Genomic DNA, 27,051 nt, shown 5'->3' with positions numbered 1-27,051 from the left:
TCTAAACCCCCTATCTATACCATGCCTAGACCTGGCCACGGTTCGTGAACCGTCAGTTTCGGTTCGAAACCACCGATTCACGGTTCGAAAACATAAGAACCCTGAACCGAAACAGTAACAGGACGATTCAGAACCGACGGTTCCAGCTCATGGCCCCGATTCTGAACCGATGGTTTCGGTTTGAAACTGATATTGAACCTTCAATTCTTATACATGATCTTGATATAATTTTTAAATTATTAATTACAATAATTGAAAATTAAAAGAAAGGCTTGGACTTAATTTTTCAATTGAGCTTCCTACATATCTTCTTGGGGTTTAGAAGAATCAAAGCCTACGTTGATGTTGTTGTTGTTGCTCCACCTCTTCATATTGACTTTCACTTTCTTATGTTGAAAAATCATCTATAAGTTGATTTTCATTCACATTTGATATATGTGAATATTGATTAAATCTCCTATTACCGGAAGAATTTCCACTACTTGTCATTTTTTGATAATAAATAAAATTAATTATAGAAATAAATTATATGATTAATTATAAAAGATAATAAATAAATAATAAATAAAATTAATTATAGAAATAAATTCTATAATTAATTATGAATTGTGTAATAAAAATTGAAATTGAAATTAATAAAAAATTAAGAAAGAATTTAATTAAATTTAAGAAAATTTGATTGAATTGAAAGATTGAGAGAATATTAAGAGTTGAAAGAATGAGAATGAGAGTTTGAAGGATTGAATGAGAGAGTGGAGAGATTGAAATTTGAGAGAATGAAATTTGAAGGGGTATATATAGGAAAAAACTTTTTTGAAAAAAATTAAAAATAGGGGGGTGAATTGAGATTTTAAAAATTGCAGGGGACTTCCCAAACTTCTTTGAAAATTGCAGGGGACCAACGGTCCCCTGCAATTTCTTCCCCTTTAAGCCAACAGTTCCCTGCGCAGGGAACCGTTGGCTTTTTAAAAAAAATTCAAAATAAATTAAATAAAAATTCAAATTCTTTCGGTTCAGTATAATAAACCGCCAGTTCATAAACCGGGTGTGAACCGACGGTTTCACGGTTCTAATTTATGTAAACCGGAACCAAACCGTAGAACCCCGGTTTCGGTTTGGGTTCAGTCCAGTTTCGGGTCTGTCGGTTCTGGTTTCGATTTTATCCGCGTTGGTTTCGGTCCGGTTTACGGGCCAAACCGGCTCGTGGCCAGGTCTAACCATGCCTATATATTAAATACCATAAAACCAAAAACGGGGTGGAAAAGTAAATGCATTCAAAATTTTACTAATGGATGTCCCAAAAAAGAACAATTAGTAATCAAACAAATCTGGTAACCCCCACCATAGAGAAAGGAAACATAAATTCTGAAGGGACAAGGACTATTTCCCACCAAAGTTTTAGTCGTATCTCAAAAGTATACCCATACCTGATGAAAAACTCAAACATCCACCCATCTCTAAACCGTCGTTAAGTTTTCTGTTAAATAGAGGGATAAAACCGTCATTTTACTGTTTACATTCCAGTTATATAATTTTATCATATTTTCCCTCTCTGATTTTAAAAATTAACTTTTACCCCCATCCCTGAACTTTGAAAAGTGACTTTCACCACCCCCCAAATCCCTAATTTTTTTTTTCACTTTTCCTCCAGCCACCAACGACGACATAGTTAGAGGGAAAGTAACGAGCGTCATTCAGAATAGATGATAAAACGTCGTCCAGAGGTCATCGTCGTCCAAAGGTGGTCGACCTTTGGACAAAAACTTCTCCGTCGTCATCGGAGAAAGTGGCTGCATTTTAGGGGGAAAAAATAAATTTTTTAAAACTTAATTAATGGGACAAATGTTAGTTTTTTAAATTAAAGGGAGAAAATGAGATAAAATTTTAATTATTTAATATTATTAATAAAATAACGAATTTGTCCCTTAACCTTAACAGAAAATATGTGGATGAGTACAAATAGATTAAATTTTAGGTGAATATTTAAGTTTTTCATTAGGGATGGATATACTTTTGAGATGTGAGTAAAACTTGGTGGGAAATAGTCCTTTTGTTGTTTTAAATGAGTTGTGCGTGGGGCAAGAGGTTAGAGATTAGACCTGGCAAACTGGAACATAGGATAAGGTAGCAAGGGTGATCAAAATTTTTTAAAAATCGAATTAGATTTATATATAAATTGAAAAATCAGTTATTCATAAAATTAGTTTGATTATTGTATTAAAATTTTAAAATAATAAAAAAATTAATTCAAATTTTAATATACTAAAATTTAAAAATGGATTACTTAGTAATCAGTTTGATTTTTAAATTAAATATTTAATAATAAAATTTTATTAAAATTCAAAACATTTAATGTTAATATAAAAGTCAAAAAAAAAAAAAAAAAAACAGTTTGTTTATCACAAATCATAATCAAAAGCTGATTTTCCTTCCTTGCTCTCCACTATGCTCTAGCATAGCCAAGAGAGTTGTCTTTTGGCTCCTGCAGGATTGCAGCAAACCTGTGCCAGCAACCGCACTAAACAGATCTTTTGGGCTCTGGCTTCGTGTTCTCCGTTTTCATTTGAAAAAATTTTCATTGCCAACATTTACAGCCAACCTCTTGTCATTTTTCGATGGCATTTATCTTGTCTTTTTTTCTGGTGACATTCTTAGTTTATTATTTTTGCTCAAACAGAATTACTGTGATAAATGAAATATTGAAATTAGTTCATGAAAATGGTTAGTGAGATAGTACATTTTTTTATGTAGTATAATAAGTCTGCATGATCCCTATAATAAATATAATGTTATGTAGCATAATATATCATGAAAATGGTATATATATATATATATATATATATTTAATGTAAAATAACACCTGTAATAAAGATTATAGGAATGCAGGAAAACTTGTAAGAAAAAAATTATACTTTAATTATATAATAAAGAGCCTGGAAATATAAGAAAACTTGCAATAAGTTATGTGATTAATTTAAAAAATTTTCTATCGATGAGAATTGCAACTTGCAAGTCAAGTGGAAAGGAAAAAAGATTTAATTGTTAAGTTATATACTGGTTAATTTTAGTCAAAAATTTTGCATAGATTATTGTATTACCAAGACTATAGAGATGAATATTACAAGTTGTTTCGACAAGTAATTGTGTTAGTTAATAGGAGAAAATGACAAATACACATACATATAAGTTCAAAGAGGCTTGATGACGTTGTTTTATTATGTTCTATTAGCATGATATTATTTATATTGCATACTCACATGATGTTTTATTGGTATTATAGATGTTGTCCATCAGTGACAATAGTGGGAGTTTTGTGGCTCCACTACCAACTAAATATCTCAAACATGTAAATTCTACAAATACTAGAAAAAATGTTTCTGATATGTGGGATCATTTCACAAAAATTGATTGTGAAAATAAGGCTAATGTTATAGCTTCATGTAATTATTGTGGGTCTATCATTGCTTATCCTAGCAAAAGTAGTACTAGTTCTTTATATAATTGCTTAAATAGATGTCAAAAATAACCTTTGAATGTGGCAAAAAAGAAACAAAATATTTTAATATTTCAAAAACACACATATGATCCCTCAAGTGGTGTTGAAGTTACTTCCACACATCCTTCACTTTACTCTTGAAAATTTGATCAAGATTTAATTAGATATGTTATAGCAAAAATGATCATTATAGATGAGTTATCCTTTAGGTTTGTGAAGCGAGAGAGATTTTGTGAAATGATGAGTGTGGCACAACCTAGGTTTCAAGTTCTCTCATGTAATATTGTGGCTAGAGATTGTTTTAAATTTTCGTTGAGGAGAAAGAGAAGTTGAAATTTTTTTTTTTTAAGTTTCCTCATAGAATTTGTCTGACAATTTATACATGGACATCTTGTCAAAATCTCAATTACATGTGTTTTACGACTTATTTTATTGATGAGGATTAGAAACTAAACAAAAAGATTTTTAATTTCTATCCAATTTCAAGTTATAAAGGTTTAATTATTGGCAAGATAGTTGAAAGTTGTTTGTTTCAATAGAAAATTTCTAAGATACTCACCATAACTGTTGATAATGCAAGCTCTAGAGATATAAGACTAAATTATCTTAAGCAAATGTTAGAACGTTAGAATGGTAGTATATTGAATGATAATTTTCTTCATATGAGATATTATGCACATATATTGAGCGTAACTATAAAAGAGAGGTTAAAAGATATGGATGACTTTACTTTTAGAATTCGTTCCACTGTGAGTATGTAAGGTCTTCTCCAATGAGATTGAAAAAGTAAGGATTGTGTGGAGTAAGAAAAAATTAAAAGTAAAAGTATATTAGCTCTGAATGTTAAAACAAGATGAAACTCAACTTACTTGATGTTGGATGTGGCTATGAAATTTTAGAGAGTATTTGACTTGTTAGAGCTTCAAGATAGTAAGTATAGAGTTGAGCTTAATGGGGATATGTTTTAGGGGATGCCTATGCCTCTTGATTAGGAATATGCTCATTATTTGTTGTTGTTTTTTTTTTTAAGTTTTTACAATGCAACTTCATGTGTGTTAGGTTCTCTTTATGTTATAAGTAATGCATATATGCGAGAAATATATGACATTGGGTTGAAGATTTCAACATGGTGTAAGAGCAATGATCATAAATTATGTCAAATAACTAGAAAGATGAAGGGAAAACATGATAAGTATTGCAGAAATATTGATAATATTAACTTAATATTGTTCATTGTAGTGGTGTTGGATTCTAGATACAAGTTAGAGTATGTGAATTGAGTTATTAATCATTCTTATGATATTGTTGATGCTGATAAGTTGAAAACAAAGGTGAAAGAGACTTTGTCTGCTTTACTTGAAGAATACAGTTTGCTTAATGTTTCTCATAGTTTGCAATCAACTGAGGAACCTCATGATATAAACAAGGTTGATATTGGTGGCATAAATCTTGATCTTAAAGATTTCATGATAGTTTATCTATAATGAGGAAAGGGTTAGACAATAAGTTATGCAACCTAAATCTGAGTTGAATAAATATCTAGCTGAAGATATTAATAATGATAGAGACAAAAAGTTTGATATTTTGAATTGATGGAAGATGAATTCACTAAGATATCAAATTCTCTCTTTGGTAGCATGAGATGTCTTAGATATGTTTGTTTCAACTGTTACATCCGAGTTAACTTTTAGTATCGAGGGTCATGTATTAGAGCCATTTCGTAGCTCTTTTACTCCTAAGATGGTGGAGACTTTTATTTGTATGCAAGATTGGATCCAAAGATCATGTGAACCATTCATAATTGAAGAGAGCTTGCAAAAGATATCAGACATTGAATCCGGTAAAAGTAAAATTATCCACAAATATGCATAAATAATTTATAAATTGTTTATGATACATACTATAAAATGATTGATTGTGATTTAAGAATTGTTCTTTTAAAGAAAATAATCATATTTAATACTTTTAATCATAATTAATATTATTTGTTTTTTATTTTTTGAAGAATTTTTGCTTTTATCAATGGAAACTACCACTATTTATTTAGAGGATGATTGATATAATCTCTCTAGTCTCAATGCTATTTTTCCATTTTCTTAATAAGTTATTCTATTCAATCTCATACTTTAGTCTCAAGTTTTATTTATCTATTTTTTAAATTTGTGTGTTGTTCTTTTAGTTACAGAGTCATTGTTTTCCTTCACTTGATCATTTGTTGGTTGGCTATTATTATTTGAAAAATTTATTGACTGTATGCTCAATATCTTGGTATGTGGAATTATATTGAATGTGTATTTAGGCTTAAGAGGATTTTCTAGTGCTAGTTACTTTTTTTAAAACTTATTTTTTTGATTTATTAATTATTTACAAGTTGAAGATATTATTGTAAAGTTAAAAAAGAACATATTATTGACCTATGCTAATTGCTATAATTTTTCAATTTATACATATTAGTTAATGGGATATTAATTAAAATAGACAGTCACTTTCCCACTTAAACCTTTTTCGGCAACAAATTTGATGTTTTACCTTTTCAAGCAAATTGTATTTTTTAATCCGAAAATACCCCTTGTTTAATTTCTCAATCTTACCGTAGCATTTCGCTGATTAATTGTCCACCTTCCGCGAAAAATATTAAGATTAAATTATCTGCCATGAATAAAATTTATAAATTGAAAAACAAATTAATTTTTTATAAAATAATTGATTGTTATATATCCAAAATAATGGATATATCGACAACGGTAGGTTTTTCTTGAAACGGTGCGTTTTCTTCTCAAACAGGTTGTCTGAATTTGGAAAGGGGTGTGGGAAGGGAATGGGTGTGTTAAGAGCTGCGAAAATTTGAAAAATGGTGCAGAATCTTGTAAAAGGATGCAGATGTGGGTGCGGGAATGGGGGTGCGGGAAGAGGTGCTGGTGCGTGAAAGTGTGCGGCAAGCATTTCGGGTGCGTGGAAGGGTGCGAGAATTTCTAAAAGGGTGCGACAAGCATTGTAGGTGCGTGGAAGGGTACGACAATTACTGAAAGGGTGCGTGGAAGGGGTGCGCAGGCAATAGTGAGCGACGCCCGCACACATGCACCAACGCGCTCATGGCAAGCATTGCGGGTGCGTGGAAAGGTGTGACAATTGCTGAAAGGGTGCGACAAATTGTGAAAGGGTGTGGGAAAAACAGAAGGGGTGTAGGGAAATTATAAAAAGGGTGCGGGAAAATTATAATCTATTATATATTAATATTAATATTATATTAATATATAATATTTATATAATATATTATATATTTATATAATATAACAAAAGGGGCACGGGAGATTCCCCGCCTCCCGCACCCCTTTTATAATTATAAAGGGTTGCGGGAGATCCCCCGCCCCCCGCACCTCTTTTGTTTCTCCCGTACCAGTTTATATTTTTACGTACTCCTTCATAATTTTACGCACGTGTTTGTAATCCTACATATCCGTTTTATATTTTCACGCACCCCTTCACATTTTCACGTACTCGCTTGTATAATATAGTAAAAGGGGTGCGTGAAAATACAAACGAGTGCGTAAAATATAAAAAGAGTACGAGAATTATAAAAGGGGTGCGTGAAAATAATGAACAAAAAACGGGTGTGTGAAAATACAAAACGGGTGCATGAAAATGTGAAAGGGTGCGTGAAAATATAAAACGGGTGCGTGAAAATACAAAACAGGTGCGTAAAAATACAAACGGGTGCTTGAAATTGTGAAGGGGTGTGTGAAAATACAAAACTGGTGCGTAAAAATACAAACAGGTGCGTGAAAATATAAACGGGTGCGTGAAAATGTGAAGGGGTGTGTGAAAATATAAAACAGGTACGTGAAAATGTGAAAGGGGTACATGAAAATACAAAACAGGTGCGTAAAAATATAAACAGATATGTGAAATTATGAAGAGATATGTGAAAATATAAATGAGTGCGGGAGAAACAAAAGAGGTGCGGAGGGCGAGGGATCTCCTGCACCCCTTTATAATTATAAAAGGGGTGCGGGGGGCGGGGAATCTCCCTCACCACTTTATTATTATAAAAGGGGTGCGGGAGAAACATATCTCCCGCACCCCTTTTGTTATATTATATAAATATATAATATATTATATTTATATTATATTAATATATAATATAATATTTATATTATATATTAATATAATATAATATGTATTAATATATAATATATTAATACATATTATTATTCTCCCACACCCTTTTTATAATTTTCCCGCACCCTTTCTGTTTTTTCTACACCCCTTATGTTTTTCTTGCACCCTTTCGCAAATTGCTGCACCCTTTCAACAATTACCGCACCCTTCCACGCACCCGCAATTCCTGCCGCACCCTTCCACGCACCCGTAATGTTTGTCGCACGTGCGCTAGCGCCTGCATGCGGGCGCCGCTCGCTGTTGCCTGTGCACCCCTTCCATGCACCCTTCCGGCAATTGTCGCACCCTTCCATGCACCCGCAATGCTTGTCGCACCCTTTCAGAAATTCCCGCACCCTTCCACGCACCCGGAATGCTTGTCGCACACTTTCACGCATCAGCACCTCTTTCCGCACCCTTTACCAAATTTCCGCACCCGTATCCACACCCCTTTACAAGATTTTCGCACCCTTTTTCAAATTTTCGCAGCTCTTAACGCACTCATTCCCTTCCCGCACCCCTTTCCAAATTCAGACAACCTATTTGAGAAGAAAACTCACCGTTTCAAAAAAAACCTACCGTTCTCGATATATCCATTACTTTGGATATATAACAATAAATTATTTTATAAAAAAATTAATTTGTTTTTCAATTTATAAATTTTATTCATGGCAGATAATTTAATCTTAATGTTTTTCGCGAAAGGTAGACAATTAATCGGCGAAATGCTACGGTAAGGTTAAGAAATTAAACGAAGGGTATTTTCGGATTGAAAAATATAATTTACTTAAAAAGGTAAAACATCAAATTTGTTACCAAAAAAGGTTTAAGCGGGAAAACGGTTGTCTATTTTAATTAATATCCCTTAGTTAATTGTGCTAGTTTGTACTTATTTTGTAAATTAATTTAATACTTGATTGAGTTATATTTGTATGTATTTATATTAAACATAATGTTATTTAAAACTTACTTAATTTTATTCTCAAATTAGTTTAATTAAGAAGTTTAGTGAAAACAAAAATTACAAAAAAAAAATCATTAAAGTTAAAATTCAGTTCAATTACCCAATAATTTTGGTTTGGTTCCATTCCGATTCACAATTTTTATAAAATCAAAAATTTAATTTAGTTTATAAAACAGTTTATCTGGTTTGGTACAAACCTAGTGCATGTTAATTGAAAAGTTAATTACGATAATTCAGCCTAATTATTTTCTTTACACCTCCCCAGGAACCAAAATGGCAAGCAGGTTGTGTGTATACTCCAGCTGATTCCATTGCTCAGTGCCTTAAAACTGTCGCTAAATGAGAGTAGAATCCTTTCTAAAACAATCAGTGACTGGTCAGTCGTTTTGAAGATTGAAGTGCTATGATCACTAAACTTGTGGGTATATTATTATTTGTGTTCGAAGGATGGTAAGACATGCATTACTGCTACCAAGCGTGCATCAGCTAGACGCCTAGACCTTAGAATTCATCTCAATCTAACTTCACAACATTGTTCTGCTACAGAATTGAGCCAAAACATAGCCGGAATTTTCACATTAAATGTACCACAAGCATTTGTAAGTATTATCAACTAGTGTAGTTGATTTTACGCCACCAGCAAACCTATGGAGTAGTTCTTCTTGCATTTCGCACTGAAAAGCAGTGCATTTTTTTAACCAGGATTGTTCAGTGTCAACACTGCTAGTGTTTTTATTCATTTTGGGAGATTATTTAGATTGGAATGTAATGATCAACAACACCCTGAAAAGGAACTTGCCACCTTCAATTTTCTGAAAGAGCAAAAAATAAACAAGGGTAAAAGCTAACATCGACAAATCTCTCTTCGCCCTCATTGTCATGAAATGACTCAAATGACAACATATATAAATTCCCAGTAGCCTATTGATTGAGCTAAGTTGCAGCTGCCTTCACTTTCTCAATGAGGTCTGCCGCATCTTGAACTGTTGCAACGTTTTCAGCTCCACCTTCTCCAATTGACACTCCAAATTGTTCTTCCAAAGCCATCATTATCTCCACCTGATCATCATGTTTAACCCTTAATGTCAACCACTTTCAAGCATTTAATAAATTTAATGTTCCTTAACCTTAATTAAGATATACCGTGTCAAGGGAGTCAGCACCCAAATCGGCAAATTTGGTTTCAGGAGTGACCGTACTCAAGTCGATCGACAATTGCTTTGCAATTGTGCTTTGGACCGTTTTCAATGTCTCGGGTTGAGCCTGCAGATCACTAGTTTATAAGCCTAATCATAGGAAACTAAAACAGAATAAACCCATTAATTCGAAGTTTTTATTAAATTCCTTACAGTAGAGCATGAAAATGCAGTCTTGAAGCATCTGGACCGAGTAGAAAAACTGTTAGCCGTCTTGGAAAATTGGATTTTCGGAATATGCTTCAACCCAATAAACAAAGGACTTGCCTGCATTAAAATGTTGAATCATTTGTCTCCTTTACAAACACAAACCCAACATATAAACAAAACCAAATTCATTAGTTATTAACAAGTGATTACAGTTTTAGAGAAGGTCTTCTGCTCAGAAACAGAAGCTCTGGCTCCAGCAGTAGCCGAAATGGCAGCCAAGGAACAAGCAGGATTTGCAAGAAAGGCAGCCATGTGATCGATCAGCTACCTAGATTAATGACCTGAGCAACAAAAAATAGTTGATCACAAGAGTGTCACTGGTAAGTATTCGTACCTATAAAGGGAGCTTTAAACTTGGAAATAGGTGAAGGGGGTGATGATACCAAAGTGTAAATTTGTTTTTGGGCGGTGACTTCCATGTCCAAGCTGGCCTTGGTGCAGCCATTCTAGGCTTCCTCCGTTTTCTTTAATTCTCTTTATTTCTGGTTTGCTTAGTTCAATGGGGTGTATTATTATGAGACAAAAGAAGAAATAGTTTGTATTAGACGATCTAAAAGGGGGTCCTACATTCTTGATTTTGGCTACTTCGGACATGCAAATCAAACAACTTTGTAAAATTTAATCAAGACTCGAATAAAATTTATGATAACATAGTACTTATATATCTATATAATTTTTTTGTTTGTTTAATTGGTGGATAATGGCGAAATAAGTTCAAACTAGGTTATTGGTTCAAAAGCTCATCTATAGGCCCAACTCTTGTTCATGGAATTTCAGAAGGACCGCACAAATATGCCTTTTCCGGGGTAGAGAAATTGTGAAAATGGGACAACCAATAAGGCATATATATTTGTTTTAGGTTACATCAGTAACCCTGTTTTTTACACCATTTTTTATATAATTTTTGAGCTTTTAAATTAAAGTATTTAAAGGGCTGATATTGCATCTTATTTATGGTTTTATAAAGTGTCTAAACTTCAATCATCTCAAATCTTTTGATCCACAAACTGTGGCAAAATTTTTGAACAAAAAATCACAGTTATGCTGAAGCTTTTTCTGATTTTCATAAAGGGAAGTGGGGTGAGTGAGACATAATTACTTTAAAGGGAATATAATTTGTAACATGTTTACTTGAAGAAAAAGTAAAAAAAGAAGATAAGTCCCACTTCAAAAAGGTAAAAATAAAAGTATACTTTGAGGATTCCATTATTCCAACCATGATAGAATTACTTTTGAAATTGAAAGAGCAAGTAAATAATACCCCACTTCAAAAAAGCTATATATCCATCTGCCTTTGTAAGTATCTACACTAACACTTACCATGCAGTATACACTAAGTCATCTAAATTCGCCCCTAAGACTAGCTTGAGTGGTAAAAAAAAAATTTCAAACATGAGAGCAAGAGTTTGAATTCCCTCCGACAATATTTTAAATTTAAACTTAGGTATAATAATTATAAAACTAGTTACTAAATCTAAAATTTTTCTTGTTAAAACTGGTTGGTGGCTTGTGATGGAGAGCCCGTTGCTTCTTTGAATGCAAGCATGCATGCACATACACACACACACACACACACACTCTGCTACACTTTTTGCATGCATGACACCTACAACTTGTATCATGTGCTTGCATTCAAGTGAATTTAAACTATTCGATCGATACCCTAATAACAACAGAAGCAAATTAATTAATGAATGAATGTTGATGGAGTAGTAGCAATGGATAATCAGCTTCATCCATCTCTATCTTCATTATCTTGTGGTCTTCCAATTGAGTAAATTACAACAATGCAAAATCACTTTCTCCTTCTTTTCCTTCTAGAACTCATATTCACCCTCTCTGCAGATATACACAGAGAAAGAGGGAGAGAGAGAGAGAGTTGTAGAGAGAGTTGTGTTGTGTTATTTTGTGAAAGCGTTGATGGCGGTGGTGGCTGGCTGCAGACAGGTTAAAAATGGAATGATGGTCCCAATGGGCGCTGGTGCTGGTGCTGGCCGGTGCTACCTGCTGCTGGTGTGCATGCATGCATGCGCCAATTAACCCCACCCCCACTAATAGCGGAAAGTGACCGCACGCTTCGCTGCTTAAATGCCCCTTCCTGCATCATCTTATGTTCCATAAATGTCTTCTTTATTTTACCATAAATACCAATAACTACTTACATTATATATCTTCATGCTAGAAAATCTAGAATATTATACAAGTTTCATTTCAATTATATCATAAAACATATTTTTGGACAATAATATTAAATGCACAAATTCATTCATACAAAATGGAATGACAACCCTATAAAACATGGTATCTCTTGTACAAACCATGTAAGATATAGCCCCTTGAATTAAAAATAAATGAGTAATATTACGTACAAAACTTTATATACAAATAACGATAATTTTGTTATGATTGGATAGATAAAAATTAAAAATAAAAAATATTTAACCATATACTGATATATCATTATTTATACATAAAATTTAGTTTTGTTGATAATAAATTATAATAAAATATAGTTTAAAATTGTTACAAAATGATTTTCATATGAATATAATTAAAAAGTGATCATTTGCAGCTGCGAAACTACAACAATGTATATTGTATTACAAGAGTCATTAATCCAAAAATTGTCTTTCACCGAGTGTCGCTTCACATATTGTGTTTTCTATTTGGACGCAGTTGTCATTTTTCTTCTTCAATTTACACTTACCTTAACACCTCTCTTCTCTTCCCTTAAATTTTTTTTTCTTATCTACAGGTTTAGATATCCTCCACCGTTTGTTTACCTTAATTTATTAAGAAAGACAATTATCTTAACTTTATAAATAAAAAAGTATAAGTTAAAGTATTTTTTAATAATATTTAAAAATTAAACTCTTAATTTATTTTGTTTTAATGACTCAAATAAGATTATTGAAAATTTAATGTTAATATGCTCATCTTTCATGCGTAAATTTTCCACTTTTTTTGGGTCAAACTGATTGTTGAAACTTATCAAATTAATATTCAGACGGTGATTACACCTTGTAGCTTTCAATTTCAGAGGGCATGATATTGCCCTATAGGGTCATACCGGCACTTATGGAGCTATTTAAAATAATTTCTTTTAAAGAAAGGTACTCAACAGAAAAATTGGGTTTGGGTGGCACGGGCAGCAGCCTTTTTTCAGCAGTGGCAGGGTAAGGGTAGGGCCCGGGCAAATTGTCCCTCTCGAAACATCCCACGTGGCAAAGTGTTTGCGATTGGAGGCTTTAACCTCAGCCCATGTGGCAACCTTGTGCTCAGATTAGCACCGAAATTAGCCCTTTGATTATGACGCGTCGCATCATCCTCATCTGCCTCAGTCAACCCCACACACCTACTCAATATATAATAATGCTCTACCCACAAATTGCCCCTAAAATTACCTGAAACTCTCATATGATAAATTTTATTTTTACAAGAAGAAGTTTGTGGCCCTTTGGCTCTTGTTTTAATTGTTGGTTGGTCTCCGTTTTGTTATCTTGATAATCTTTTAAGAACTCTCAAGTTACCTTTACATTGCTTCTCTATTTGCTCTTATTTCTTCAAGTTGGATCTTTTATTCTGCAGGTTCCCCTTGGTTTTGATAGCTTTGTGTTAGCAGTGTGCATATTCGTATATGCTTTCATAGATTGTTTTGTATAGCTGTTGCCTTAGTTTCCTCCTTTTTTGATGTTACTTTGGTGAGCTTCGCTTGTTCTGCCTTTTTGGGACTCCTCTTGGTAATATACTTTACTTTAAAAAAAAAAAAAAAGATAATTACCATCAATAGTGATTTATTTATACAGGCAATAATTATTATTCTTGGTTTACATCTGAGTTAATGAAAGTGAAAACTATAGAACATAGAATCATGTCTATGAACCTTATCATCTTCAATGAATAATAATAGTAAAATCACTAAGTTTACTATAGTAGAACATGTTTTAACCAAAGTTAAACAGTAAAATATTAAATATATATAATTTAATATCAATAAACTATATCTATACATTTTTATATATAATTTGAGTACAGTGATGATGAATCATTAAGTGATTGGATGATTTTGAAATAAATATAAAGTAATACTCAATCACATACTAATATATAATATATATTTTCAAATTATATAACAAAAACATATACACATAACATTACTCATATAATATAATCTAATATAAGCTTAATAAAAATATAATTATTCAAAGCAAAACAATTTATATTATTAGACCTTATATATTTATTTTTACATAAGTGTATATATATATATATATATTATTTTATTTTTAATTTAAAATTATTTAATTATATGATAATACATATAAAAAGTATATCAATTTATATATTAAAGTAAGTATGCATAATTTTATTATATATAAATATAAAAAATAGTTTTGTAAATAGTTGAATTAATTTTACTATGCTATATAATAACACCCCTCAACTATAAATTTATTTAATTTTACATAAATTTATCATCAAATAAAATCTCATATAAACATTGCTCACATCGGCAGTAAAAAATTTAATATGATGTTTTATTTTTTGTTGAGACGGGTAAAAACTAATAGCCACATACACATTCAACGAATGAACAATGAAGCAAATGAGGGGCCCCGACAATGACTATAGCCTTCTCATCAATGACTTCAAACGTGCCCTCTGCAACCCTTGTTCAAAGAAAAATCTAAAAAGGATTCAATATTAACGGCCATTGCTCATAAATAATCATAAGAGAGATATGGTGTATGCGTATGAAACACACAGCTCAAGCAGGACGAGGCCAGCCTGCCAGCTCACAGATAGGCAGCTGAACCATTAAAAAAACCAGTAAGAATAAATTTCTGCTGCTGCTACTGTCTCTTATAAATTGAGTTGAATGTTTAACGTAAAAAGGATAAGGGGAAAAGACATAAATGGCAATCTCTGTAGTGGTGTGAAAGGAATCCAAAGGAAAAAAGAGAGAGAAAATATAAAGAAAGGCAAATGTGATTTGTGGAAGCTATCTTTTTCATCTGAGGCGTAAATGGATTGGTGGGATTGCTGGTTTTCTCATCAGAAAACGAAAGTCATATGCATCTTTATCCACAAGTAAGGAAAAAAAAACCTCTTTCATGCTTTCTCCTACTATTATTTTTATTTTATTTTATTTAATAATGCTGCAAGATGGAGTCGTATCCTATCTTTTTCTCTGTGTGTTCAGATGTTAGTGAGCTTTTAGTTTTACACGTTAAGGTTCATTATTTCTTTCTTTATGTTTATCTATTTTTCTTCCTTTCTCTTGTGCCCACAAAGTTGGGTTAGCGTTTAGGGTTTATGGTTTTGGCTCCTAATTTGATCATAATTTTTCCTGAGGAATTTTTTATAACTGAAATTTATTTATTTTTAAGTTTTGTTCATTGAAATCTCCATTTTGTTGTCTACTTAATAGTTATTAGAGGCTTTAGAATTATTATGTTTTATGAATCTCATATGGGCATATTTACAGCTACATTTCAAAAAAAAAAAAAAAAAACAAGAAGAGCAGTCAAAATCTTTGAGAGCTGTCAATTATTCAAAGCTGTATGTGGTCCCCTAGACATTTATATAGTGATTACTTAAGAGTGAGGATATGAATGAAGAGATAGAGCGCTTGCAAAATCTCTGCCCCCTTGAATCTCCGTAGTTAAATTTGGCAAATGATGGTCGTAACAATCTACTGAATAAGCATTTCATATGTAGATTCTTTGGCATGGTGCTAATTTGTAACAACAAGAGGGAGATGCTTGATAAAAATGAAAGGTGTATATGTTGATTTAAATGTTAAAAAAGCCAAGGTGTAATGGAAGTGGTTGCCGTAGACCTGAATGCCAAGAGTGGTAATTTATTTGTCATTATTATTTGTAGCTGTTTAGCATGTTTTCGGCCATTGTTAAGTCTTTCTTTTTCATACAGCAATCGATTGCCTTTTATACTAACATTCAACTTGCTTGAACCGCCTTCTTTTTAAATAACAAAATCTCTACAGATGTAAGACAATGATAGCTCTGATGGGGGTATCTTGGTGGTTATAGATAATGTTTGCGGCAGAATTTCTGTCGCGAGGCTACTATTTAGAGGGAAAATGGTTGCTTCTTGAAAGCTACACGCCTGAACAGTTACTTCACTTCAGAAAATTTTCTTGAAAACTTGTTATTTGGATATTAGTGTTCTATGATTGTGGGGCTAGAATAATGGGGTATAGGATATATCTGTCTAAAATCTTTCAAGTCAAGAGCAGCATTGTAAATTACTCGTAAGATGTATTTGTGAGTGTTACACATACGATCTAAAATTTAAAATGATGTTCTAAAAAGAAGTTTGGGTTGGATATAAGATTCATTGCCTAGTATTAACATATTCAAGTTGTACTGGATTAGAAAAGAATCTTAGCTGTGAACATTCATGACTCATTTGCAGAGTTTGGAGTGTACGCCACTTTGAGGGATTTTGATGCTTATGAGAAATACTTTAGTGGTGCAAAACTTGCATTGAGCATTATATTTTCTTTGTTGACCCTTGATATGCAAACAAACGATTTGACCGATAAAAAATTGGTTGATCGTAGCATAAGATTTTTTGAAGTCATGCTTGCATAGAGCATTGTGAGGTAAGGAAGGAACTCTCTTTATTTGTAAAACGGATGATGAAATTGAAGTTTGGACTAATGTGTCTAAGATGATTGAGTTGATCGAAAAGACCAAACATATTGGTTCACATACTACGAATGACATTGCTATAAACCTTGTCTTATCGTCTCTATTTGAATCTTGTCCATTTTCATAAAGGACTATTATAAGGATCACAAGGGAGAATTCATGTTTAATTTGGTCAGGATGTTGGATGCTAGGGTTCATATTAATATGGCCAAGTTAGTTTATGTTGGCATTGAGAAAGAAAATGAGAGGAGTAAGGTTGAGACCCAACTTGTGTTTGATTATAAATCTCAATCTATACCTCATAATACTTCAAATCCTATTGATGGCATTAATGAAAGAGGAAAAAGTTGTTTGTTTTAGATGTGGTGAACCTAGTCGTTAGAGGAAATATTGCAAAACCTTGCTAACAAAAAGATTAAATCTTTTATTTCGGTTGATGAAATAATTTGATTGTATGGGTTCGTACCAAGGTTAAAATAAATTTTCTACTAATTCTTTATTATTTAAGTAGTCATAATATCTTATTAGAAGTAATTCATAGTATGTAAATGAAGGATTGATTAAATATAGATTAATCACGTATCCACTTGTCATACACCATAAGAGGTTGATAACGATGATTAAAATGTTACGGATTTAATCATATCATGATGGAGGCCCACACTCATTTTTGGTTCTAAGTGCAATAAAATAAAACTTTTAGGGTTAAATGGTCCAAAGTTGATGGGATGTAATGTAATTTGTAAGAGCTTGACCTAGGGCTGAAATTTTTTAGAAATTCAACTTGTTCTCTAATTTTATGAGAGGAGCTGCCCACCTTAGAGAAAAAAAATATTTTTTTCAAAATTTTTGGATTCAAAATTTTGAAAAAAAATCGCAAGAGCCTCACAACACCTTAAACGATGTTTTGTGTTTGTGGTTATCTTTGTGTGGATGAGTGTAAACCCTAGTAGATTATAAAGAGTTATAGAAGTGATAAATGGAATTTGGATTGAAATTTTGCTTGGTGGAGTCTCCAAATACAAGAATGGTTGTGAAACTGGTTAATATTACATATATAACATCTTCTAGATCCATATGAATGATTTGTGATCTTCAGTTATGGTTTTAAACTTATTTCCACTATAGTATTGGTGTTTAAATGAGATTACAATCCTTTTTAACAACTACATCTTGATTTTGTTCTACCTTGTAGGCTAACAGAACATCTTTGTTGGAGGTAAAAATATTTGGGGATATGTCTCAATCTATAATTTAGTAGAAGTTTGTATCTGTGTTAGTTGTTTTAATTATTATTGATTTGTTGAGATGAAATGGGATATTTTGCTCCCCAGGCACTCAACAATTTGATCTTGCAAACAAATGGGGCCGGTACCGATTAAATAAAAAATTTATTGTTGGTTCTAACTTCTAAACATAATGACATAGTAATTTGTGAGATACAGAAGTTTTGTTTTATATTTACTGCAGTAAAAGCCTGGCTTCTCTAGGGTTTAGTTCCAGTGTAGCTGATTGAAAACTCTACTAAAAGACATTGAAGTCGCACCCCTGGCTTTGCAACCACCAATTGGAGTAACATATTGAAGTAAGATAAGGAAGAGGAATTGGGTTAGAGTGTTGTTGACGTCTTATTACGAACAGATCTTAGAATTATTTGATGTATTAAATCTAGGATTAATTATTAAACTTGGGGTGTGATTAGTTCAGTTTAAAAAATATCTAATTTGAATAAGGTGTTTTGAAAAAAAAAAAGCAGTTATGCAAGATAAAAAAAAGAGGATGAGTATGTATTCGAATATATTGAAACTATAAGTATAAAGATCAAAATTTATATTACACAAAGTCTACTCTACCACCATAGACAACGTATTAAGACATTTGGTTTCTAGATTCTGATCTTATATCAGAATATATTAAACCTATAAATATGGTGATCTTAGGTTCTGATTTTGTGTTAGAATATATTAGAATTATAAATATGATGATCGAAACTATATTATACTAAATCAATTTATTTGTGTTAAAATTTAATTTATTATATTTATATATCATTTATTTATATTAATTTTATTAGGTATAAGACTTTAGAATCCAACGATACAGCCAATTTCCGTCCTTAAACATACTGTGGAATGTCTTTACAAAAGGTCCAAGTTCTCTGTTTTTATGAGCAGACTGAAATCGTGTTGAACAGTTTGTTTTAATCAGGATAATCGGAATCCTTCCCTTCTTTGCTAAAAAGAGGAAATACTAAAAGAGAAAGTTACAACAGTAATGGAGATTATTTTGTCAGTCTCTGTATAAAGTTTCTGCGGACGTTTTTTAGAGCCTGGTCCCATCTTACTTGCAGACAAGATACCAGAATACCCATATATCTTCTAGCCCTAATTTGCCCATAGGCTTGATTAATTCTTTTAAACAAGGAAATTCCCCATTACCAAAAGAACCTTGTTTCTCCATGGGACCAAAACTTTTCCTTTTATATATTCTCCCTAGGATTCACTGGACTCCACCTTCATATGATTCTGCACTTTCATCAACTTTCTTTTGTTGAATTCTGATAGAACCTTAGATTAGAGGAATTTCACTTAGAAGAATTCCAGCCAATAGAGGAATAGGCCTCTAATAAATACAGCAGAAAGAAAAGGGTATCTTAGTAATGCAAATGGCAAACCTCTAACTGCCTATTTAAGGCTCTTAATGAAACAATAATATATGTGGGTTGCCAATTGAGGGAAAAATCTAAAAGAATTAAAAATGCCTACACTCTTCTTGAACTAGTATTTATAATACCCATGAGGACATCAAGGGTACCCCAAATCAGTCTCTGCCTCTCTCTGCATTGTGTACTTTGTCTCTGAGAAAGAAAAAAATAAAACAAAGAAAGCTATGATCTTCCCAACCCACCTTTTATCTTTGGCTTTCTGAATTGAAAGAGTGAGACACAGAGAGGGAGAGATGAGGGGTAGATCCTCACAGCAAGAAGGCAAAGAAGGGATGGAAATTTACAGCAAACTTAGGAATAGTAAGCTCAAAGATGAGCCTCATCTCTCTGGTGCTTATATCCGTAGCCTTGTGAAACAACTGACCTCATCAAGAACCAAAGAACCCATTAGCCCTAAAGATCCTGATTGTGTTGATGCTGGTGATCATGGTGTGTCTGCCCAAAATTTAACCAAGTTTGGTGATGGATTTAGTGAAACCCCAAAAAACCAGCAACCCCAACAGCCGCAACAACATAAAAAACAAGTTAGGAGGAGGCTCCATACCAGTCGGCCTTACCAAGAAAGGCTTCTAAACATGGCTGAGGCTAGGAGAGAAATTGTCACTGCACTCAAGTTTCATAGAGCTGCTATGAAACAGGCCAATGAGCAACAACAAAAACAACTATCACAACTATCACCCCAAATATGTTTTGAACAGGAAGGCAAGATAAAATCTAGGAGAAATCCGAGAATATACCGATCAGACACTTCCAATTTCTCTAATTATTTAGACAATCTTTCATATTCTTCTTTCTCCAATTGCCCTCCCTCTCCTCCTAATCCTTATTCTTGGCCTGTTTCTCAAGTTCCTTCTCAGCCTTTTACCGAAACCCTCAATTTTCCTCTTCCAAATCAAACCTTAGGCCTAAACCTCAACCTTCATGATTTCAACAACTTAGATACTTCTCTTTACCACAGTAGCAACAACCCATCAATCTACTCTTCCTCATCTCCATCATCATCTTCCCCACCTACTCTTCCATTCGCTACTGAAGAACTTCCTTTGGTTGCAATTTCACATGACGCTGGGGGGCCATCTTCCGTTTCTGATGTCTTCGAATCCGGTAGCACTGGAAACGGCCTACATCCAGCTATGGACGATGAGAGAATGGCAGAGATCAGATCAATAGGAGAGCAACATCAGATTGAATGGAGTGATACTATGAATTTGATGACTTCAGCTTGGTGGTTTAAGTTCTTGAAGAGCATGGAAGTTGGACATGAAGAAATGAAAACAGAGGATGATGGTTTTCATCCGTTCGATGAAGTCATGGAATTTCCATCCTGGTTGAATGCAAATGAGAACTGCTTGCAGCAACGTCTCAGTGACAACTACACAGATGAGTATCTCCAAGATCCTGCCTTGCCCTGGTAAATTTCCAATTAAAAATGTCAAATTTGAAGGTGTAGAATTGTTTTATGTTCCATGCATCTATATTAGTCATTCAATCTGTTTCTGAATAATAATTTCAAAGTTAAAACTTGGATTTTCAGTGATTGTTAATCGAATTCAAATGAGGGGGGGGGGGGGGGGGGGGGGGGGGGTGTGGGGGAAGGGGTTGGTTTCTAGTAAGAAAATGATGAGAATAAAAATTTTCCCATTTTAGTTCAGACTGGTGACATCTACAGTGTCCATATCCAAATTGAACTGTCCAAAGAATCCAAGCAAGTTCCATATGAGATGAGTGTCGAGAGTTCTTTCCTTCTACAAAGGCTGCAATTAGTTTGATGATTAGATCAGCCCATGAATAAGAGTTTTTCAATTGGTTTATTGATTATTATATTTTATGATGGATGATAAGTTTACTGATTCTGTGTTTGTTTTTATGGTGTAAAATTGTGATCAACAGCATGGACATTGGAGAATTTGAAGGAATAGACAGCGAGTGGCTAGCTTGACAAGGATTGATTATTTTTTGTCAATAAAATCCTGGTCTCTCTTCTTTCTGTCCTTTTTTTTCTTTAAATCAAGGGTAGTCTTTTAGAAATTTTGTCCAAATAAGGCTTGCCAAGATGTTAAAATGGCAATCCATTGAAGAAAATAATGTGAGAGAGGAGCATGCTTTTTCTTACTCATCAATATATAATATATATTTAAGCAGCTCTCATAATTGTGGAACCAGTATCATCTGGGTCTGTAATCTCTTTGTAATGTGAAATAATTGTGCATTTTTCTCCTCGCATAGTGACATTCAGCACATTTTAATCATCTATTAAAGGACATTTGACGTTACCATGTATTTGTAGTAATAGTATTTTATTGTACAGTTGGAAAGCATCTAAAGTAGGATTGGATAGAAGTAGACATGGTAATAGGTTGTACCAAGCCGGCCTTGGCATGGCTTATCATGTTGGTGGGTCAATTCGTGCCAAGATCTATGACAATGTGGGTCTTATGAACTAAGTTGATCCAGTAGATAAAAAAGGTTTACGATGCGGTTAGGACCTCTTATATTATATCATGCCAACTTTTAATAGGTTAATCCACACACTTTTATAGATCAGTCAATCAAATTATCAATTTTTTAATTATTTTTAATTTTTACTTAATTTTTTAAAAGTTTTCATAGAAAATATTATGTTAGTCCACAAGTCTTACACCAATGCTTTGACAGGCTCCATTATTTAAAAGTTTTCATAGAAAATATTGTGTTAGTCCACAAGTCTTACACCAAGACTTTGACAGGCTCCATTATATTAGCAGGTTATGCCCCTATGGGCCGTGCCAAAAAAAGGACGAACGCCCTTACCCTTTGACAAATCTAAATAGAAGAACCAACAAATTATTTGGCGTAGGGGTAAAAATCTTTCTACTTCCCATAACAAACAAAGCTAGCATCATTGGTGGTAGCCCCGTTCAAGCCATTGGCATTCGGCCTAACACTAATGATAAAACCCAATACCAGAGAACTCAAAGACACCCCTTTGACTTGACTTCTTCCACCACCATCTTCATACCCATAAACAACTACTCGATTATCAAACGTTTACTTATCAAACCCTAATTTAATAATTTGGAACTTAATTTACGTTTTGAGAAATAGATTGCAAGTTTTTTTAGTCAATAGATTGGAACTTAATTTAATAAACAAATAGATTGGAACTTAATTAATTTGTATCTATAATGTGACAAATTTAGATATTATGTGTTTTTTTTTTAATTTGGACAAAACCATATTTTCTTTTGTTAATATGGGATTTAGAAGCAATTATCTTATTATAAAAGTTTTAAGATTTTTTATGATTTTGAAAACCAATTTTTTCTTTTTAAATTTGAGTCACCCAAGTAATGAAAATCTCTCCATGGACAAGCAAATATCTTTCACAGTTGAAGACAACTAGGCATTTTTATATATTTGCAGAATTTTATATGGTTAATTTTTTGATTGAGTATATCTTAGTATTATAATTAAATTGTCCCATTAAATATATGTAATATGAGATGGATCAAATGTGAAAGAACCAGTGCGTTCTTCAAAGGTCAAACCACAGCATTTGGCCACCCTTGTTGACCTCTTCTATACACTATCACGAATTCACCAATCATTTAATGTTCTAATCTATTCTATACATTTATTTTCTATTCTTCAACTTTGCATTATTGTTGTGAAACAAACTTACCCAGATAAGTAAATAAGAAAAACTTATTCATACAATTTAATATGATATTATTTGATTAGATAATTTTATAATAAAAAAAGTGAATAATTTTATCATCCAATTACTAGTTGTCGCATTAATTTGTATAAATAAATTAGTATAAACTTATTTTGCATAAATATATAAATAGTACAAATTTATTTATATGATCTAATATGGTAATATCTGATTATGTGATATTATAATAAAAAAAAGAGAGTAAATAATCTCATCACCCAATTATAAGTTACCATTTTAGTTTGTATAAATAAATTAGTATAATTTATTTAAACACATAATTTTAATGGTAGATCAAAATTTTAGTGGTGGACCTAGACATATAATATACAAAGGTCAAATTGTGGAAAAGTAAAATTACTGAGGGTCAATTAAAAAAATGATGAAATCTAAGAAAGATTAGTATCATATTTCAGAGATTATTTTTATATTTTAAATATATTAAACTAATAAATTTTAGTCCTAAATGAATATTAAATGTTTATTTTTCATACCTAAAGGGATAACTAGATTTCCTTTAAATTTGTCACTGTATAATTTTATTCTTTTATTTTATGTTATTTGATACGTTAAATCGATCTTTGTATAATTTAAGTTGTTCAACTCAAATATTATTGATTACCAAAATTACATATATTCATTGGGGTAAGAACAAATTGTTTTTCATGATTTAGATTATTATTTTTCATGGTACTAAATCCATATATTTTCTAATAAATTTTTACCAGAATCCACTGCCCCGTTTATCCATTTCTAGCTTTTCTGCCTTATAATATATAATTAAAATACTAAGAAATCCTTTTATTCTATAATAATAACAGCAACTAGTACATAGGATAGGAGAGACAGAAATTAAAAATAAAACTAGTGGTTACATGAAGACACAGAACTCTCAATTGTTCTCATCATAATTTTTTTAGGTTTAAAGATTCTATTTTTCTTCTCCATAGTCTTGGCTAGTGTAAGGGCTGAAAGCTTCCAGGAGCCAGTTCTTCTTCCTCCATGATTTCCACCCCATCTCTTCACAAATCTCATCACTGTGATTGATACTGAATGTTGAAATGCAATGTCTCGTGAAAAACCTCGTTGTTCTCCTCATTATTTCTATCTCTTTTCCAATTTGCTCTATCATTTTCTCAACACTCGGAAGCTTGAATTTCTCCTCGGCCAGTCGAGCCAGCCATTTGCACCGTAGCTCTGCCGTGTGAAGATTTGAAACACTCTCAATATACCCCACGAATGCCATGTTTGGAATCAAAGGATGAATTGTGCCCCTGTGATCATATTTATAAACTTAATTAGTTTGAATTAATACATGAAAAATTGAGAAACTAATCAAGAGTAATTCATTTTTGTTTACCTGTATAAGGGCATGATCCCGGAAGAGTCGACGATAAGACTAGCAAAATGCTCAGGCAGTAAAGATTGAAGCTTTTTCTTCCCATCATAACCAGTGGCAAGAAGCACAACATCAGCTTCTAGCCTGGATTTGTCTTCGAATTCGATTCCTCCATTCCAAAACCACCATTTTGATGCTCTTTTGAACAATATTTTCCCCTTTTCCGCCTCCGGAAAGAAATTTTCCGGCAAGATAGCCATTTGGCAAGATGCATAGTCCTCCTCAAATGGATGGTCTGGTTTTAGTCCAAACTTTGACAAGGGTAACTTCCAGGCCAAGTAAGACTCTATAAACTTGGAAATGGCTCTTCTCTATAATCAAAATAGTAAAAACTCGATCATTAATAAAAAAAATATAAATAAAGAAAATATTTTAAGGTAAAGTTGAATTTAATTACCATTGGAGAAAGCAGAAAACAAAGCAATTTCCTGATGAAGCTAAGATTTGGCTTTTCGTGTAAAAATTGAGAAGACCTTGTTGAATAAAACAAGAAAAATGGCAATCCCCATATGGAATAAGATGGAACAGTCCAATGCAAAGTCCTTATCACCATAGTGCATGGTTGTCCATTTGGTCCTGCCATGGAAAAACCAAATCAAAATTATATAAAGGTGCCAATGTGATAAAAATAGAAGACCTCATTTTCTCAATCACAATCAACTGGCATCCAATCAATTTCTAACGGAGGACAAATCCATGAAATTGACTAACTAAGAGGAAAAATATTTACAAAGAAAATTTGTAGCCATCCTGAATATTCGTTAATATTCTTTTACCCCCAGTGGTTAGTAGTAAAGTCACATAATTAATCAGTTAAGTTAATAATATTAGGACAATCATGTGAGCCTAGGAGGGAGAACTAATAATTGGCACTTTTAATTATTATAAATTATTTGGTCCAAGACTCGAAGATCATGTTTACATAAAGATTTCAGAAAGTATTTAATTTTCTATAAAGACGAAGATTGCCCTGGAATAAATATTTTAATCCACAACTTGATTCCTTGGTCCTTTTCACCTGAACCATTCTTTTTTCTAGCAAAAACTTTTGCAATTTTCTTTAAAGGATCTGATGCAAATTAACAGTATACTTGGTTAGAGTTAATTTGATATATACCTTGATTTGCCTCAGCGCACTCAACAGCAAGATCAATGGCTGATTTCTTGTAACCAATAATTGCAACCTTCTTTCCTTCAAGTAACTTTGTAGCGGCCTTCTTGTCAAGCTTGGAGTAATCCATGGCGTGCATGACCTTACCACCAAACACTTCTTCACCTTTATTGCAAGGGAAATTTGGCATTCTTGACATGTCTCCATATTTTCCAATGCACACCACAAGCAACTCAAAAGCATACCACTGCATGTAACAACAAGATTAAATCATTATAAGCACATAAATTCTCATAACGAGTGTAAAGTAACAAATGCATAAAACATTGTAACATGCATGCAACGATGCTTATGGGTCCTTGATAACTAATCTTTTCCTTTTTTTATGATCGGAACCTGTAGGTAAACCTAGGAGACAGTGATTGGACCCTTTATAACTAATCTTAAGAGAAAAAGAAGCAAAAAGTGTGTAACCTGAGGGGTTTTGTGCCCGCTAGTCTCCACAGCAACCTCCCAAACGGGATGGCCTCTTAAAAGAGAGCCATATTCTCCTGGAACTATGGCTGCTTGGGCGATTTCTTTGTCACCAACACATCTCACAGAGACCACCCTGGAGTTGAACTTGATGTATTTGAGCACATCAAAGTGTTGAGCATAGCCATGTAAGTAATCCAATATCTGAATATAAGAAGGAAAACTTGCATTATCCCTTTCAGGCCAAGGATAATCAGAAAACTCAAAATCGCATCGAGGGGTTTGGAGTTTGGTTGAAGAAAAGGAACAATGTTTCCAAACACCTCCGATTGAATCAGTGGCTTCAAACACCACAGGATCATAAGCACGAAGCTGTTTAGCGGCAGCAATACCACTAATACCAGCCCCGATGATCCCAATTTTTGAATACTGAACATGGTTTTGCAGCTGCCTAGCCATATTGGTTGATAATAATAGAGCTACTAAGCCTTAATGAATAAGATTTCTGTCGATGCTGGAACTACTAGCAATGGTATGGTATTTATAGAGATGGAGGGGTGACCATTTCCTCATTAATATATAATTAAAATTTTAATATAGCTTCTAACTGAATTATTGTAGGTTCAATACTATTCCACGCTTTCATTTTCCTCGGCCAGTAAATGATTTCATTACTTATATTGATTTGTATATTTAAATACCCAGTTGAAAGTTTCAATTTTAAATTAAGTTCGTTCATTACCGGTTTGGTACTTGGTTAACAAAACCGCACCACATTTAGTATTAATACAATGTTTGGTTTGTGTAATATTTTATTATCAAAATTAAAAGATTATGTTAAAAATAGATTACTTAAAATATTACTGTATATAAGTTATAATTGTATTTGATAAATTTTGATAAGTATAAATAATTATTATGTTTGTTTAAAACAAATAAAAGAA

General features: G+C 32.7%; 3 protein-coding genes across 3 annotated transcripts; 1 reads left to right on the top strand and 2 right to left on the bottom strand.

Annotated features, from left to right (window-relative positions):
• Positions 1-9,402: 9,402 nt before the first annotated feature.
• On the bottom strand, positions 9,403-10,525 carry LOC123195318 (acyl carrier protein, chloroplastic-like). The gene is made up of 5 exons (XM_044609007.1): positions 10,408-10,525; positions 10,175-10,305; positions 9,968-10,081; positions 9,762-9,881; positions 9,403-9,677 (listed from the first exon to the last, which is right to left on the bottom strand). Exons 2-5 carry the CDS (start codon positions 10,274-10,276, stop codon positions 9,552-9,554), a joined length of 462 nt encoding a protein of 153 aa, XP_044464942.1. The 5' UTR covers positions 10,277-10,305; positions 10,408-10,525; the 3' UTR covers positions 9,403-9,551.
• An 8,355-nt stretch (positions 10,526-18,880) lies between these two features.
• On the top strand, positions 18,881-21,704 carry LOC123194390. The gene is made up of 2 exons (XM_044607579.1): positions 18,881-20,837; positions 21,317-21,704. Exons 1-2 carry the CDS (start codon positions 19,660-19,662, stop codon positions 21,363-21,365), a joined length of 1,227 nt encoding a protein of 408 aa, XP_044463514.1. The 5' UTR covers positions 18,881-19,659; the 3' UTR covers positions 21,366-21,704.
• A 2,334-nt stretch (positions 21,705-24,038) lies between these two features.
• On the bottom strand, positions 24,039-26,566 carry LOC123195355 (probable flavin-containing monooxygenase 1). Its single transcript, XM_044609059.1, has 5 exons — positions 26,108-26,566; positions 25,640-25,880; positions 24,920-25,098; positions 24,484-24,833; positions 24,039-24,397 (listed from the first exon to the last, which is right to left on the bottom strand). The coding sequence occupies exons 1-5, from the start codon at positions 26,564-26,566 to the stop codon at positions 24,055-24,057; spliced, it is 1,572 nt and encodes a 523-aa protein (XP_044464994.1). The 3' UTR covers positions 24,039-24,054.
• Between the last annotated feature and the right edge of the window lie 485 nt (positions 26,567-27,051).

The sequence above is a fragment of the Mangifera indica genome, chromosome 13 (assembly GCF_011075055.1).
Source record: "Mangifera indica cultivar Alphonso chromosome 13, CATAS_Mindica_2.1, whole genome shotgun sequence".
In the NCBI taxonomy this organism is placed as follows: Eukaryota; Viridiplantae; Streptophyta; class Magnoliopsida; order Sapindales; family Anacardiaceae; genus Mangifera; species Mangifera indica.
Note: the sequence above shows the minus strand (reverse complement) of the source record. Positions and strands in the feature narration are given on the sequence as shown.

Coding starts and splice junctions, on each gene's coding strand:
- LOC123195318 (XM_044609007.1), bottom strand. CDS start 10,276: ATGGCTGCCTTTCTTGCAAATCCTGCTTGTTCCTTGGCTGCCATTTCG. Junction 10,082..10,174: donor AGAAGACCTTCTCTAAAACT/GTAATCACTTGT, acceptor ATTTTAATGCAG/GCAAGTCCTTTGTTTATTGG. Junction 9,882..9,967: donor CTGCATTTTCATGCTCTACT/GTAAGGAATTTA, acceptor AGTGATCTGCAG/GCTCAACCCGAGACATTGAA.
- LOC123194390 (XM_044607579.1), top strand. CDS start 19,660: ATGAGGGGTAGATCCTCACAGCAAGAAGGCAAAGAAGGGATGGAAATT. Junction 20,838..21,316: donor CAAGATCCTGCCTTGCCCTG/GTAAATTTCCAA, acceptor TGTGATCAACAG/CATGGACATTGGAGAATTTG.
- LOC123195355 (XM_044609059.1), bottom strand. CDS start 26,566: ATGGCTAGGCAGCTGCAAAACCATGTTCAGTATTCAAAAATTGGGATC. Junction 25,881..26,107: donor GCGGGCACAAAACCCCTCAG/GTTACACACTTT, acceptor TGTTACATGCAG/TGGTATGCTTTTGAGTTGCT. Junction 25,099..25,639: donor GTGCGCTGAGGCAAATCAAG/GTATATATCAAA, acceptor TTTCCATGGCAG/GACCAAATGGACAACCATGC.